The sequence below is a fragment of the Megalops cyprinoides genome, chromosome 5, assembly GCF_013368585.1.
Source record: "Megalops cyprinoides isolate fMegCyp1 chromosome 5, fMegCyp1.pri, whole genome shotgun sequence".
Classification (NCBI taxonomy): Eukaryota; Metazoa; Chordata; class Actinopteri; order Elopiformes; family Megalopidae; genus Megalops; species Megalops cyprinoides.
The window spans coordinates 3,196,854-3,212,541 of record NC_050587.1 but is presented as its reverse complement, the minus strand read 5'-3'; the positions used below and the strand labels follow the sequence as shown (position 1 = coordinate 3,212,541).

General features: G+C 40.2%; 1 protein-coding gene across 1 annotated transcript in view; it reads left to right on the top strand.

Annotated features, from left to right (window-relative positions):
- Window positions 1-15,334, top strand: part of LOC118777857 (fibrinogen C domain-containing protein 1-like) — a 104,191-nt gene extending 88,857 nt beyond the window's left edge. The window contains exons 6-7 of the mRNA XM_036529077.1: window positions 6,979-7,158; window positions 13,902-15,334. Coding sequence (XP_036384970.1) covers window positions 6,979-7,158; window positions 13,902-14,164 — 443 coding nt within the window. The 3' untranslated portion in view covers window positions 14,165-15,334. The remainder of the gene's footprint in view (window positions 1-6,978; window positions 7,159-13,901) is intronic.
- Window positions 15,335-15,688: the final 354 nt, after the last annotated feature.

The following is a 15,688-nucleotide window of genomic DNA, read 5'->3' as shown; positions in this document are numbered from 1 at the left end:
CATTTGCAAGTACTCTTACTGGATGAGCAGTGAATTGCTAGCCTGTGGTGCTGCCAGTTTTAAATGATTAAATGATTTTGTTATATACCAGCTCTCCTTTTATGCTTGCATTCAGAATTTTCAATATCTCATGCCATTTGGCAGTTTCAGACAGTATGTTTTGCCTGAAGGTTGTTCCTGTTCCACCAGTTTTTCCATAAGGTGGTTATGCTCACAGAAACATTGATAAACTCTGCTTTACTGTCTGAGACAGACAAGCAGAATAAGACAGGCTTGACACCAAAGCCCAAGGATGATTTCATGAAGAGAATGCAAAACTGTTTGCCTTAAATTGAAAAAGTCTTTCAGATCTGTCTTTCTGTCTGTAGCTTTGATCTGAACACAACAGCAGACTCTGGGCACAGTTCCTTGCGGAAGGATCAACCTATGGTAATGATTTCCAGGAGGCATAAAAAACAAAGGGTTTTGTGTCAAGATTGCCATCCACCCATTTTTTCAGAGCTCTTAATTAGGAGCTAATTAGGAATTGTGTGACATTGCAGATTTGAACTGAAGAAATAGACTCAGTTGTTTAACTATGTGCATGCCTGTCAAGGTAAACTAACACAGAAGGGGGAATTTTGAGATCCTTAGATAGATGCATTTTGAAGTACGTCCTGTATGATCACTTATGATGTCCTTTTGCACACTCGGATGAGTGACAGGCTAAATGCTACAATACAGTGTCTTTGGCTTACAGTAAAATTACTTATGTGCAGGAGCAACACAATCACTGCAGCAACTCCACAGGAACTATTGCTGCTATAACCAATTCAGACTGATAGTTAGGAGCAATACCGCTAATGCAAAGCACTGGGAGTCATGGATATGGACATTTGGGGCGCATTAAGTACCTGAGCACCTCATAACTCATCAGAGTCACTCGGGTATTTAATGGAGTGCTCAGCATTGCTCTTTCCAGGCTGATTGCAGTACTGCTGAGCGATTTTAAATCACTAACAGTGTGAGCAACCATCAGGCAGGAACAAGAGAAAGGGTGAAACTACAGAGGCCCTTTTTACCTCACTGGAGAGGAAGCATAACATAAGCCTACTAGCATGATACATGATTTTCAATTAAAATTTTAGCAGACTGATTAGATGACTAGAGGATGAGCCAGACACACCTAATCAAATTATCTATGTAGCTGGCAAGTCCCAACTAGCATTTGTGATTTAGTATTTCTAAGGTGGGGCTAGTTCACTGCTGCTATTGACTAGACACTCGTTGCTATGTATTGGAATTCTGAACCAATTCTAGTTATATTGTCAAACATTTGGACACACATACTCATAGAAGGGTTTTTCTTTATTTTTACTACTTTCCACATTTTAAAATAATAGTAAACAGTATGAAATAATTGGTTATTTCACCAAAATTATGAAATAACACAAATGGAATTATGCAGTGATCACAAAGATTTTTAGATTCTTCAAAGTAGCCAAAAAAATATTTTTTAAAATTAAAAAAAAAAAAAGAAATTCATACTTAAGCATCAACTTCACTATTTATATTTATCTAAGAAACAAATTTCAAGCATTTGAGCCTATGTCTTTAGATCAAAATGTCTTTGAATGCATGTTTCCTATTAATAATCAGATAATCAGGGATGTCCAAATTTTTGACTGGTACTGTATGACTTATATGACTCATAACTTGATTTGGTTGCTCCGAACCATGAGCAGCCATACTCATGTCCCATCCTTCTTGATACAATTATGATAAGAATCCAGAAATACATGAACTGAGACAGACTGATATAGGGTATGCTGTCTCAACATGTACAGTACAACATGAGCGAGAATACTGTGACATCAAGCCACATGACATGTAAGTGTATATGTTTTCACTATTGACAATATAGTAGTAACAGTAATGAATAAAACACATTTATGACAGTTCTGTGATGCAGTTTGAGAGCATCTCAAAGTGATATTGTGTGTACCATTCATGACAATATACGGAAGCCATATGTCCTTGTGACAAGGTTATAGACCTTACATTAATTCTGATATTACATTCATGGCATCTTTATTAAGGATTTTAAGCCCTTAAAATAAAATGGCATTGTTTGTGCCATTTATAACCCAATAGTGAAGCTGTATTCCCTAGTGATGAGGGGTTGTGGCATGCAGAAACTCTGATATTCCATTTGTGACAGCTTTATTAAGGATTTTGAAGTCGTTTAACTAAGTGCCTTTGTTAGTAGTATCCATAACCCCTATCATGAAGTCTAAGTTCTTTGTGATAAGGTTGTAGAAAATGCATAAACTCAAATTTTCATGACAGTTTTATGATGTATTTTCTAAAGTGAAGCTATTGTTCCATTTATAACAGTATCATGAAGGCATAATTCACTGTTAAATGTGAATTTATCATTCCGTAAATAACCGCACAATACATAACATAACAGGAAAAAGAGTTCTATATTGAAATTTAAGGCCCTTAAAATAAAGCGGTGTTAGTTGTATAATTCATGACCGTTTAATAAAATATTTTCCTCACGACTGCAATATTGGTCATAAATAAATCATTTAAACAATTTCATATCAGCTCTGTGAAAATGTTTTAATTGATAAATTTGCACCCTTCAATACTTATTCAAAAATTGATTTGGTAAATAACAAATATTTTGTTGTTTAAAGAGCAAGAAACACACACAAACAACTTTAAAGAATGAAATGTTAACTGAACTGTTGTTTTTCAACTGTCAGTGTGCAATTTCCTTTTTCAATTTTCACTGTAAAGAAAAATTTGGAGCCTTAAGTGCTCAAAGTAACACTTTAAGTATTTTGTAATGAGGTTTACTAGAGATGTTAAATGGGTCAACTTAAAGACTTTTGCAGATAGAGTTTGTTACAGGTTGGCTTGGTATACTCCATACCTAAAGAACACCAAAGTTTCACTGAGGTCATGGTGAAATTAACTTTTGTACCATTTCATTTCTGCACACAAAATTCAGAAACAATTTCTGTCAAAACAATTGCACATTCTTCTTCTTCATTTTCCTGCCCTTGTATCAGTGCAAATTATCATGCCCCTAACAACACTATCGGTGAAGACAATCACTACCATGTGAACAGGTTATTACTTAATCAGGTAGCTAACTAACATTTAAATTATATATTTTCAGCAATGTCTACTTAACTAAATGTGAAAATATTCTCGCAGTGCTGTTACATAATTAACTATCAATTATTTGTGATTATTATTAGTTCTATTCAAAAGTAGAATAAATCTTTTCAACCTGGTCTCATAAGGCCAATTTCTGGTCTTTGACTTACCTGACCATGACAGCAATGGTCAGGTAAAAACAATGGCAAAGCACTAACAGCATCTTAGAAGTCCAATGCTCTGGATTGTCCCAAGAGTCAATCCAGAGCAAACCCACAAAACAGAGTGCACATGATCACTGGCAGACAGATCTTGAATCCCAGTTTGACAATTTGCATTTTTTCACAATATACATAGCCCACCTTGCTGAGACAAGTGTTTAACCACCTTCTTTACCTGGTTAAAGGGAATTTGAGTCCTGTCTTTGCAAGGACAGTTGCCTGATCTAAAATTTCTTTGGCTGCCCTTGAAACAAAACTTCATTCTGCAACTGTAGGAAAACAACTAAAACAGCAAATGCCAAAAGCATTCAGATTCACGCATAGCTTTTATTGCAACTCGAACTTCAGAATATCTAAGAGGAGAAAATCATGGATGGATTTCTTGGAAGCAGCAACACAGAGGAGCTGGCTTTGACGCCTTTTGAGAGTAGCTGCGTGCAATCAAGGCATTTTTTTTTTTCTTTTTTTTTTGCAGTCTCATCATGAAAATGGTCTTCATAAGCAATTGCAGTACAATATGTTCCCATCAGCGTCAGAGTTTCAAACAAAAAACACAGATCATTGTGAGAGTCCTTTTAATGTATAATCACAGGAGTTTCACACTCTGTACTGTGTATCCATCATGATGATGCAGCAATTAATAAAACAGTAAGAAAACAGATTGAGCTCTCTCTGTGTTGTCTTAGCTGCTTTAAACTAAATGGTTTATATCTGATTTAAGGTACCCTCCATGATTAGCAATGGAATAGACACGCTTCATGAAACGCTTTGCACCTTTCTACATCTAAGTTTGCGCTAACATTTGATAGGTGATAGTGAACAGGTCGATATCACAAATATTATATATATAATAAGTGTATATGTTGGAGGACTAGACTTTCTGTTTGTTTGTCTGTGTATTTTCTTGTTCTGTTCAGGACACATGCACAGGCAGTACTTGTAGTATATTGTTTCACTGTACTGAACTTCATAATGTTACTAAACCTTTTCCTTCCAGATAATATGACTGAAGAGTGTTGCGGTACATTTGGGAAAAAATCCAATATATTTATCCTGAAGCAGGTTCACTAATATTTTTGGAGTAAAATTGGTCATAATTGGGCTATCTGCTAAATATTTATGATGTAGAAACATGTTTCTGAATATATTACATAAATAAAAAGTCCTGAAGCATGCATATATAAAAGTATTAATGTAGTGGAATGCATTTAGTATGACTCTCTCTAGCAATCATAGTGGGTATGCAGCTGCTGATCCTGATTCAAACAACTAAGCAGCTGTGTTAAGTCTTTCAGCAGCATTGTACAGACAGCTTTGTGCAAAACTTTAGGCCATACTGTTTTATTAGTAACCTGTTCAATTGTTAAGCCTGAAGGAGCAACCACTGCTTGCAGTAGATCAGCCTTCACTGGGCTCCGGGATAATCCAATTAAACTGATGTTTATGCCTGACGGACTTTGGAAGCACGGTCTGCTGTGGTGCACCATATCACACCAATCCCCCCTTGATAAGAGTTATCTTAAATGTCCTTTTAACTACCCTATACAGCACCAGAACAAATGTCTCTCTTTTACAGGAGTGGGGTGGACAGGGATAACAGCCTGTTTCGCTGCGTGCCCTGTTAGAATCTGATAGCAAGGTCATTTTCCAGCTCTGATCCCTCGGAACCTGCCTTTTATTTTATATCAATCCAGAGACTCCTCTCGCTCAGACAGTAATCACCATAGAGATTTCAACAGAATCTTTACCTGTCCCTTTTAATCTGAATATACATGATAATGTCAAGTCTTACGCACGCTGGGGCTGATGTGAATCATATCGTCTTGTTTTTGTTCCAGTGCATTTCCTAATGGTCTTTAAGCATCGGCTATTCACAGCAGGCTTTTTTCCCCTCCCGAGCCAGAGGAATTCAATGAGGCACAGTGGGCTGCTAACGTGCTACAGTGTGCGCCCTTGCAGACCGCTCTCGAAATACCCACAACCGGCCAACACCCGCAGAGCAGCAGCGCTCTCGGATTAGCAGCCACAAACCTTTTTTAGTCCAATTTTTTGTCCGAGTGAAGCGACACAGGCAATAGCACTTTGCTATCTCGTTGCACTTGTACATACCAAACAATGCACAGGAAGCAGAACTCCTGTGGAACGTGTGCATGTGAAAATCTACATGCAATGTATTAACTGTATTTTCTTTACAACAGACTGGAGTGACTGACTGCCTTCATTGTATTAAAATATTATAGTATGCTCATTTTGTTGTTTATACTTTATTTAGCACTAGCTGAATATTTCTATCACTAGTTTTCATCTTTTGCAATACAGTAACAAAGTTATAACATTCAGATGGGAATTTTAAATTGGAATGTTTTGTGTGTGTGTTACTGTGACCTTGTGCCAATCACCTTCAGTCTGTTCTTCATCACAACATAATCTGTTGTCAACTTTGGTAACACCTAGTTACCTGTTATCTTGTATGAATATTTATACAATCTCAGTCACTTCACTGTATTCACTGTTTTCAGCTCTATAAAATCTTCATTGACAATGCCTTAATAAAGGGTGCTGTTGTGAGTCAGATTTGAAAGAGTTACACGTTTGAATAGTGTATCATCAACAAAGGGGAAGGCAAAACAAATACAACTGGAGGAGTAGAACCAGGGTTCAGTTTCAGGGAAAGTAAAATTAAACGCTAAACAAGGCACTGTATTGAAGAAACAGATTCAAGGACAGGCCATGCAAGAAACAGAAAGAACACAGCTGGGTCTCAGAGTGGCTCTACCAATAACTCCCATAAAGGTTTCCCCATAACTTCAAGAAAGGAATTCAAGCAGTTATTAAAATTATTGTGCCATAGTTTCAGTTTATGTCTCTGAGCAGCACTATGGTAATCTGATTAGGGTACTGAATCCAGGAGGTTGCAGGTTTGAAATTCAGATGTGGCATTGTAGGCATGGCACTTCAGTGCTGCAGCAAAACATCCAGCTGTATTAATGGATAAGACCCCTGACCTGACCTGGCCCATATCCAGCCTGAGCTGGTGGGGGCCAGGGGGCCTTACACAAAAACACTACCGATTACCAAACCAGCTACTGGTAATAATCAAATCAAATCCAAGTTATGTTCAGCAGCTTGCATATATCAACATTATCTTATCAAAATATCTCCTTTTTTGGTGAAAGACACAGTGTACTCTGTGAATAAAGGTATGTACAAAAAGTACATAAATACACAGTGGGTAATGTTCAGCAGCTTAACAAATGAACACAGTACAGTCCGTCCTTGTTGGACAATCCATCCAATACAGTGAATAAAGTCTTTACTGAAGTAAACAAATAAAATTGAAAAATTCAGTTCAGCTGTTCAACAATACAAACATTCCATTTCAAGAAAATAAAGGGCACTTAGGCAAAGTCCTTCCTGTCTAAATAAGTAAGTAAATGAATTAATCTTCTGTTCACTCTTCTGTAGCTTTAAAAATGTTAATTCCCTTTGTCAGTCGTGCAAAATATGTTAGCCTAGATTTTGGAGAACAGCGCATTCAAAACTGGATATCTATAACTGCCTGCTGAGCTCTCTCTGATTCCCCGTCCACCTCTCTGTGCCTCAGGTATGAAGCACATCCATGCCCTGACCATCCAGGCCAACTATGAACTGCGCATTGACCTGGAGGACTTCGAGAACAGCACAGCCTTCGCACAGTATGGGACCTTCGGTGTGGGCCTGTTCTCAGTAAACCCGGATGACGATGGATACCCGCTGACCATTGGAGACTATTCTGGCACCGCAGGTCTGGAAAAATTGGTTGTCTTTCTCATAATATGACGTTTGTGCTGGCATCATTATTGCCATGCTTTTCAGACATAGCATAGCATTCAAGGCATTTTGCTAACATGTGAAAAACACTGAAACGTGAACTATACTGAAAAATACTGAAACTGTAATCATTATAATTCCTGAATAATACAACAAAAAACACTGAAACGTGAACAATACTGAAAAATACTGAAACTGTAATCATTATGATTCCTGAATAATACAACAACATCTAATCACAATACAAAGCATGGCATGATTAGCAATAAACATCAGAAAATAAATACTAGTAATTACACCCAGATCTGCCCTCTCCAACAACCTTTTCAGACTGGCTCCTTGGGTCCTTCAGAGATGTCACAGGTCATGTGATGGCTGGGGAGGTAACCAAAAGCATTCTACCCTGCATTATTTAAAGCTAACTGATTGGGAGGAATTTTCTGTAGACTACTGCTGTTTCTTTCTACGTTCATATTTCTTAAACATATATGATCAACCCAATAAAAAAGTCCATAAACGCAAAAACAAATGTTACACTCTTGTGCTGACAGAGGGAGACTGCACAAGTAAAAATGCATTTTTACTCAATTACTTCTATATCTATGATCAAGTGTACACCTTTTGCAGTGTTTTTTTTTCCTATTATGATTACATAAGTGATAGTCATAATGAATGCACAGCCATTTCCACCAGTATTAAATACCATTATGGTAATGGTCTTTGTAAATAATGGGAACACATAAAAATAATTACTGGACAACCTATCTTGAGAAAGTTTCCTTATGTTTGACAACAGACCAATAATGGTAATAGATAACAGATAGAGCTCCTGAGTAATTACTAATAGAGTAGGTGGTGCAGTGCTAACCCCCCCCCCCAGTGCAATAACAGTATTCAGATCAGTGCAAAATGGCCATTTTGTTGTTCACTGAGATCACTGGAAAGAAATTACCAACACTTTCATAGCCATATATCACAGTGGCTCCTGCCATGATGATTAAATTACTCCAATTAATTACTCCATTGACCTGGAGCATAAACAAATTCTCTTCTTGACAAAGAAGCAATTTGAATAAGCTTAGGGGGGTAGAGCAGTTCGGAGAGCACAATAGATGCACGAGATAGAGCGGGAGGGGGGACAAAGGCCGAGCTCATGGGGTCTCTGACGCCAAGGTGGCTTAATCATGTCTCTACGAGGTCGCTTTGCCCTTGGAGTGGCATGTCCGCTTGCCTGTGTCACCCCGGCTCTGCTGTGATTGTTATGATTACTCCCGTGTCTCATTTTCCTGTACAGCTACTTAGCTAAAAAGGTGCTCATTTCTCACAGCGTGGTGGAATTTAATCTGTTCAGCAGAAGCCCGGGTTTCCGCCACCAAGGTGACACGGACTTTGATTAAAATGAGGTCTTAAAATGAGGTCTTAAGCCGTGTACAGGTCATCAACGCCATGCTGTTTGTTTTATCATCTGGCCTTGGAAGTCCCTCAACCTGAAACCCCAACTCTCGAAGTCACCATGGAAACAAAGGAAAGAAAATCTTAGGCCCCCCCCCATGGGATTAATGGACAGCTGTGATGTCACAATGGGCAGCTGTGCCTCTCGGTCAGTTCCAACAGTGCCTTTCCACCAGTGGTGGCTTTTCCAAAAGGTCAGAAATGTTTGCCTCCATCCAAGGATCGAAGCCAGGCCCTTCACCCTTCAGAGCTTTTGAAACCAGCCTGGTTTTCAGTTTCCCTGAATGGAAAGCAATCAATGCATTACATTGGTTGTGAATTGAACTGAGAATACCACTAGGCAGTGTTTGATTGTTATACATTTGAAGGTTGTCAGCCCATAATTCCAGATCATCCATGGCTCCCCTCATTCTGGAATCTTGCCTTTGTAGTTAAGGTTTTTCTAGTTCATTTTTTTCTGTTAGCTGTATGCCCTGAATTTTAAACAGCTCTACAATGTCTTCACTGCTGAAAGAATGTGTGCCGTAATTCTCCATGGCTCACCTCTCCTGCAACCCGATGATATCGCTCAGGTCACTGCATACAATTGCTCCTACATCCTAACCTTCCCCTTTATGGGAAGTGAAGAGCTGGAGTCTAACTTTGCATCTTTAGAACAAAGCAGGATTGGCGGACAGTAGACAGCAGTCAGTTAAGTCTTTGGGCAGTTTTCCTATTTTCAGACTTTAAGTCTACAGGCAAACTCTGACATGTATCAACATTCGCACACTTCAGTTTATGTCAGAAGCAGCAGAACTGCACACATTCGCAACACAGCAACACACAGGGACTACAGCAATTAGTCACAACATACCAGCATAAGAGTGGCATCAATGCAGTGCATTAATCTTCTTTTCATTTATTTCCCACAACCATTTTCACTTGATATTAACAGTGGCATCATTTTTATAACCCAAACAGAAGGAGACAAGATAACTTTGAAATGCTTGGAAGTGGAAATTTCCATCCCTGACGTTATTAGATAATGCCAATGGGTCTATGCATTTTTTATGTTTTTATACATTTCATTTTAATCCTATTTTATGTTAAATCCATTTGTGGGAGCTCGGGAAAGAAATGTAATTGACGTGTTTATATTGATGTTAACAAAAACCATATTAGCGAAGGTTTATCTTTTTTCCTACCGCTTTAAAAAATATTTAATCCTCTCATAGTTGTTTACCACCTCAGTGGCATGGTAGTGCTAAGTGCTAAGTATTTTTCTACTACTGCATCTACAGAGTCATACTGAAGTGCACTTAGTACAGTTGGACAATTGAATATTGTACAACTCAAATATATTTTCTAAAATGCAAGAACTTTTAAATAGCATGTTTTCATAATAGCGTATTTCACTGTGCTTGTATTTTGACTGTTGAATACATATGTACTGTACCTTAAAATGTGTAATTACTATGTGTAAAATTCACAAATACATATTGAGATTACTCTGGATATTATTGAGAATAACAGAATGCAGGTACAAAGTCCACTTGCTTGAAGTGTGATCTTGCTTAGTTGGTGTATTTCTAAGTTGGATATTTAAATCCAGCCAGCTCTAGAATAGCCTGCAAGTGCAGTGACACAGATTACTACATTGTGAAAAATGAGTGAATGCAGAAGATTTTATGCAAAAAAACAGAGATAAAAATGTATACATCCCTATGCGCACCAGGAAAAAGGCACATAGCTATTTGTATCCATATTTGTGTCCCAGAGCCTGGCTGCTCGCCTGTGAGTGCCTACCCTAGTTTAAAACTTCCATTTACTTTTACCCACACAGGGTAGACCACATGGGCTTTCAGCCTGCTAACAATCAGCTTTACCACACCGGAGACTCTGCCTCTAACATGAAACAACTTTTTCCTGGTAGCAGCGTGGAGACACATATCTGTTTTAACCAGGGAGTTACAAAGTGTATGTGCGCCTTCACCCAATGTCAACCCCCCCCCCAGTTTTATGTGAATCTTGGTTAACCATTTTACCACCTGAAAAAAGGCAATAATAATGGACAATTAACAAATAATTTACAAAGAGAAATTTTATATTTATCCTCCTTACCGTCTACTTTCGAGAGGCCACTCTCAAAAATCTTAAGAGATCATATTGGCTTTTAGCATCTGAGACTTAATATTTACTTATTTGCAGAGCACGTCAAATGATTGTCTTTTCCAACAAACCGGATAATTTAGTCTGGTTTGAAGATGTAAACAAACAACCCTATTATCCCTATCACACACTTATTCTCAGGATGAGAAAGTACGAGCTCTCCTCACTCTTGTCTAATTAGCTTGGTTTTTAAATATTTCCATGGCAAGTCGTTGTGTGCGCCATTGATTCCCAATCTTATCAATTAAGACTTTGCAGTTGCGATTTGATAAACGTAGTCTGGCGAGTGCTCCAAATTAATGAGATACAAAGTATTAACATAATGCACAACAGCAAACAACATGATCAGGAATCTGAGGGGCTCAGGCCCGTCCGATTGTCCTTGAGAGATGCAGCAGATGGGTGTCCTGTGCGTGATCCATCAGTGCAGCTTTTGTGTGTGCGTGTGTCTCCCTTTTCTGTAATAATAGAGGTGTGTTCAGTGGATTCTGGGAAGGGATAAACCTTCTCTCAGTGATAAGGTGCATCGCAGTGGTGTCCCGTGCTGAGTAAACACCTTGAGTGGTTGCTCTCAGAACTTCAAAGCAGGTATTAAATGACAGTTTGTTACCTAACAGAAGTGTTTTAATCGTATCATTAGGGAGGTTAAAAAGGAAAAAAGATTATACTTGAGTCTTTGATAAATTCACAACAAAGCTTCACAACCCACAGAATGTATTAATGAACGCTGTTACACCAAGTGGGGGGCCACATAATTTCTCTCTGATCTTGGAATATTTTAATTATTAATGAGCTTTACTATTTATATTCAGACTTTTAACTGCAGACGACTATCATGGCTAGTTCTCTCCCAAGACAATTTCTTTCAAAGGTCTCAAGTCTTACCTTCTTACAGAAAGTAAAATATCTATTTAGATTCAACCCTTCTGGGAAAGGGTCTAATACTAATAGATGTGCTGTACTGTAGATAGTGTACAGTTTCAGAGTGCAGAATATTCAATAAATTCAGTAAATTTTAGTGGTTTTAAATTCTATATTTCACTGGGAGAGTGAAAGAGCTAGAGCAACACATTTCATATAGTTTGTGAAGAGGAGTCCCTATATGGTACAGTATTTATTCATTCAAATCAATACTGAGTACAATGTGTGCTATAATGCAATATGGCATTCAGTACTTGGCCCTATGTACAGTACTACCATGTACTACCAATAAAGGGCATAATCAAAACACAAACAAAAAGTATTTATTATATTTAAGCAAGATGTATCCATGCAGTCAATATTTAAATATTGTAGTAACATGTAATTATATTTGTTTGCCATTGATGATGTGTCAGTACCATGGGGCAGTATATTCTATGGTGTTATTTTAACAATTTTGTTTTTGTTTCTAAGAAATTTCAGAATATACCTTGTGCATGAAATATTTTATGTAAAACCGTCTGTTATGGAACCAAACAACTATGTAGTTTATTTACATTTTATAAATGTTCCCCTGGAGGTACTGGCAGCAGTGGCAAGTGATTAGGACCTTTGCAAACCACTCCTTAGAATTACAAAGCAAAACTTCTTCCTGTGAAGTGATGTTTGGAATGCAGTGCTCCTAATACTTTTAAAACATGACAGTTCTCCATTATACAAATTTCCAGTTGAGATTCTAACTAATAAAGCAGCGTTAGCTCTCACAAATGTGAATCCTCTATCTCTGGGTATGTAACTATATTCAGCCAGTGTGATCTGGAATGGCCCTCCCATCTGTTTGTACAGCTGCCACCTATTGCTGCACATACTTACACAGTTGCAGTTTGCTCGTAAACTGTGATTTTTGATGGGATGTTAAACTTCACATGCATTTAGACATTACTTTATATCGTCAATCAGAATTCACGCATTTGAGGTTGTCTTTATAATATTGCCCAAGTGGGAATGCTGTCATTGGCAACATCATTAAATATCAATTACATTAAAAATCAATTTTGACTGTCATAGATATCATAGCCATCTTTTGCAGTAACTAAGAACCTCTATGAGAATTAACAACAAGGAAAATACAGCATTTTGACATGTGTGTCTTTTGTTCCTTTCAGCATATTTGTCTGTTTTCTTTCATACAGTAAGATTTTCTTCCTTTATTTTATGGTTTGTTGTATAAAAATTGACTCAGCAGTTGGAAAACAGCTGCAAACACAAACTGCCATGTGGCCAATAAAGGCAGATCTCTGCCAATGACGAAAACCTCCACAAAAAACTGCTTCCCCCCAGAGTGGACCTGTGTAGCAAAGAGATGAGATTAAATTAGCTTGGCCTCTTGCTGCAACATTATGTCCATGAAACATACATCACAGAGCTTAATAAGGGCATATTAGTGGCAAGCCCACATGTTCTCCCACCCTCCTTTCCCCTTCCAGGAACGGGGTGCCTCCTTCTCTCACTGTCTCTGTTTTCTTCGGCCCTCGCCACCGTTATTTCATTTCAAAATGCAATAAATCACATTTCTGCCACTTTGCTGTTCTTTTTTTTTATCTTCCTGATACACTTGAGCAACACCCTGGATAAAATTGCATTTCCCTGTCCTATAACCCAGCTTGAGCGCTGGGGCTTTTTCACTCCTCCTCCTCCTCATCCCTCTGTTTGTGGAGAAAAGAGACGGCAGAACGCACAGCCAGTCTCGGAGGAGCACCGAGGGGAGAGATGAGTGATTTCGGGACATGGGATGCTCAGCTGTGAGGGAGGAGATGGAGTTGCGATGGTGTCTTAGGGGGGTGAAATGCAGGCATCTCCAGAGGAAGGCAGTCCCTCCCCACGCAGAGATAGGGTTTAGCTAGGGTATACCTAATTGTCTTTCTTTTTCCCAAGCCTTGTTTTTGTCATAAGCTTAAAATGATTCCGCTCAACAAGCCCAACCCCCAAAACAGATTAGTGCAGGGTGTGAATATTACCTTTGTCTGCTTATTTTGTTATGAGCTGCATTTAATCACTTCCACCATATCTCTCTCTCTCTTTCTCTCTCTCTCCCCCTGTATGTGTGTGTGTATATGTGTTTGTATGCGTGTGTGCGTGTCTGTGTCTTTGTATATGTGTGTACATGTGTGTCTGCCCATCTGCTCACCCCTGCAGGCGACTCCCTGCTCAAGCACAACGGCATGAAGTTCACCACCAAGGACCAGGACAACGACCACTCGGAGAACAACTGTGCCTCCTTCTACCATGGTGCCTGGTGGTACCGCAACTGCCACACGTCCAACCTGAACGGACAGTACCTGCGGGGCCAGCACACCTCATACGCCGACGGCATCGAGTGGTCCTCCTGGACAGGCTGGCAGTACTCGCTCAAGTTCACCGAGATGAAGATCCGGCCCACCAGGGAGGAGAACAAGTGACCGCCCTCGCCGCTTGGACAAAAACGCTGACAACTAGGCCGTTGTTGTCGACGATACCGTTTTCTGAATATTTAGGACTTTCCAATTCGTTTTCATATTCTCTCTCTTTCCTGATGAGCCCTTGTCCTTTCCCCTCCCCTGTCCCTTACTTCCTGTGCAAACCCTTCCCCCCAATGTTCCTCGATCACCCACTAATGTTGCAATGAAGCCCCCTGGGGCGGTGTGTCAGTCAGTGTTACTCTTTCTCTCCTGATTAGATCTCCAGACATCGTCCCCAGCTATTGGAGCTGTCCATATGACCTTTCTCCATGTTGTTTTCTGAGTGGTTCTTGTGACGATCGAGGAAGCGTTTGAACCTTGAGTGAAAAAACTGTCTCTCTCCGCACACCATGCACGGTTGTCAGGTGTTGCTCCTCACCGGGTCAGGCCCTCCTTCCCTCGAGATTTGTCAATTTCTTCATTTGTTCATCTCTTCATGGTGTCATGTGACCTGGTACCCCGCTGCCTGCAGCTGCACTCGTGTTTTTTGTCAGCTTTTGCCCACCCCGCTCAACCTACGACGCCGAGTGGAATGACTGAGCGTGCTGGCTGCGTGATGGTGACCCACTTCAGTGTGTGTGTTATGCCTCGACAGAAGGGAGGATCTCTTGGAGAGAGACTAGCACTCTCATTTACATCCTTGGGGGCCCACCAGTGACGAGCAAAATGAATTGCTATGGAAGCTTGCATGGCAGAGAGAGTCACAAGAGGAAAGTAGAGCTGAGAGGAATCATTTTGGCACCGTGCGCCAGGGACCCACAGAGGAACTAGCTTAATGTATAGCTCCTCATGCACGACTGCAGTGGAGCTCTGCTCTGAGAAGGTTTGGGGGGGGAGGTGGGGGGCGGGTAAGCCATTGATCCCGCGTGCACCCGTGCGGCGGCGTGTTTTCACATTGGGTGGCAGGGCAGGCAGCGAGCTCTCACAGAGGTGAGAGATGAATCAACAGGAGTGGCGAACAAGATGTCAGGAATCAAAGCACTCAGATCGCATTCATTTGACACTGGCCATTAATGAGCATATTGGGCACTTTGTCTGAGCAGCTGTGCCAGCTGATCACCGGCCAGGCTCTGCTGCAGCTGCAGATGGCACTGCAGTTTGCCTGTCTCTCTCTCCCACTCCCACCCTCCCTCTCTCTCTCCCACCCTCCCTATCTCTCTCTCTCTCCCTCCCTCTCTCCCTCTCTCTCTCTCTCTCTCTCACTGGGGTACTGGGGCAAGGCCAACACGGCCACTCCCCCAAACACTTCTTCATCTGCACACTGCTGCTGGGCATGGGACACAATCGATTCGGGCTGCCTAGGTCGTGAGGCAAGCGACGGGGAGGTAATGCTTCCCACTCTGTCTGCTGAACACCAGCGACCCGGTCACACCAAATCCAACCCTAAATCTAGAGGCACCACTTCTCACAGCTGCGGCATGGGTATGGTCCCACTAGTGGAATGGACACTATCCAGCTGAGTAACAGTCCATATGCCAGCAAGTA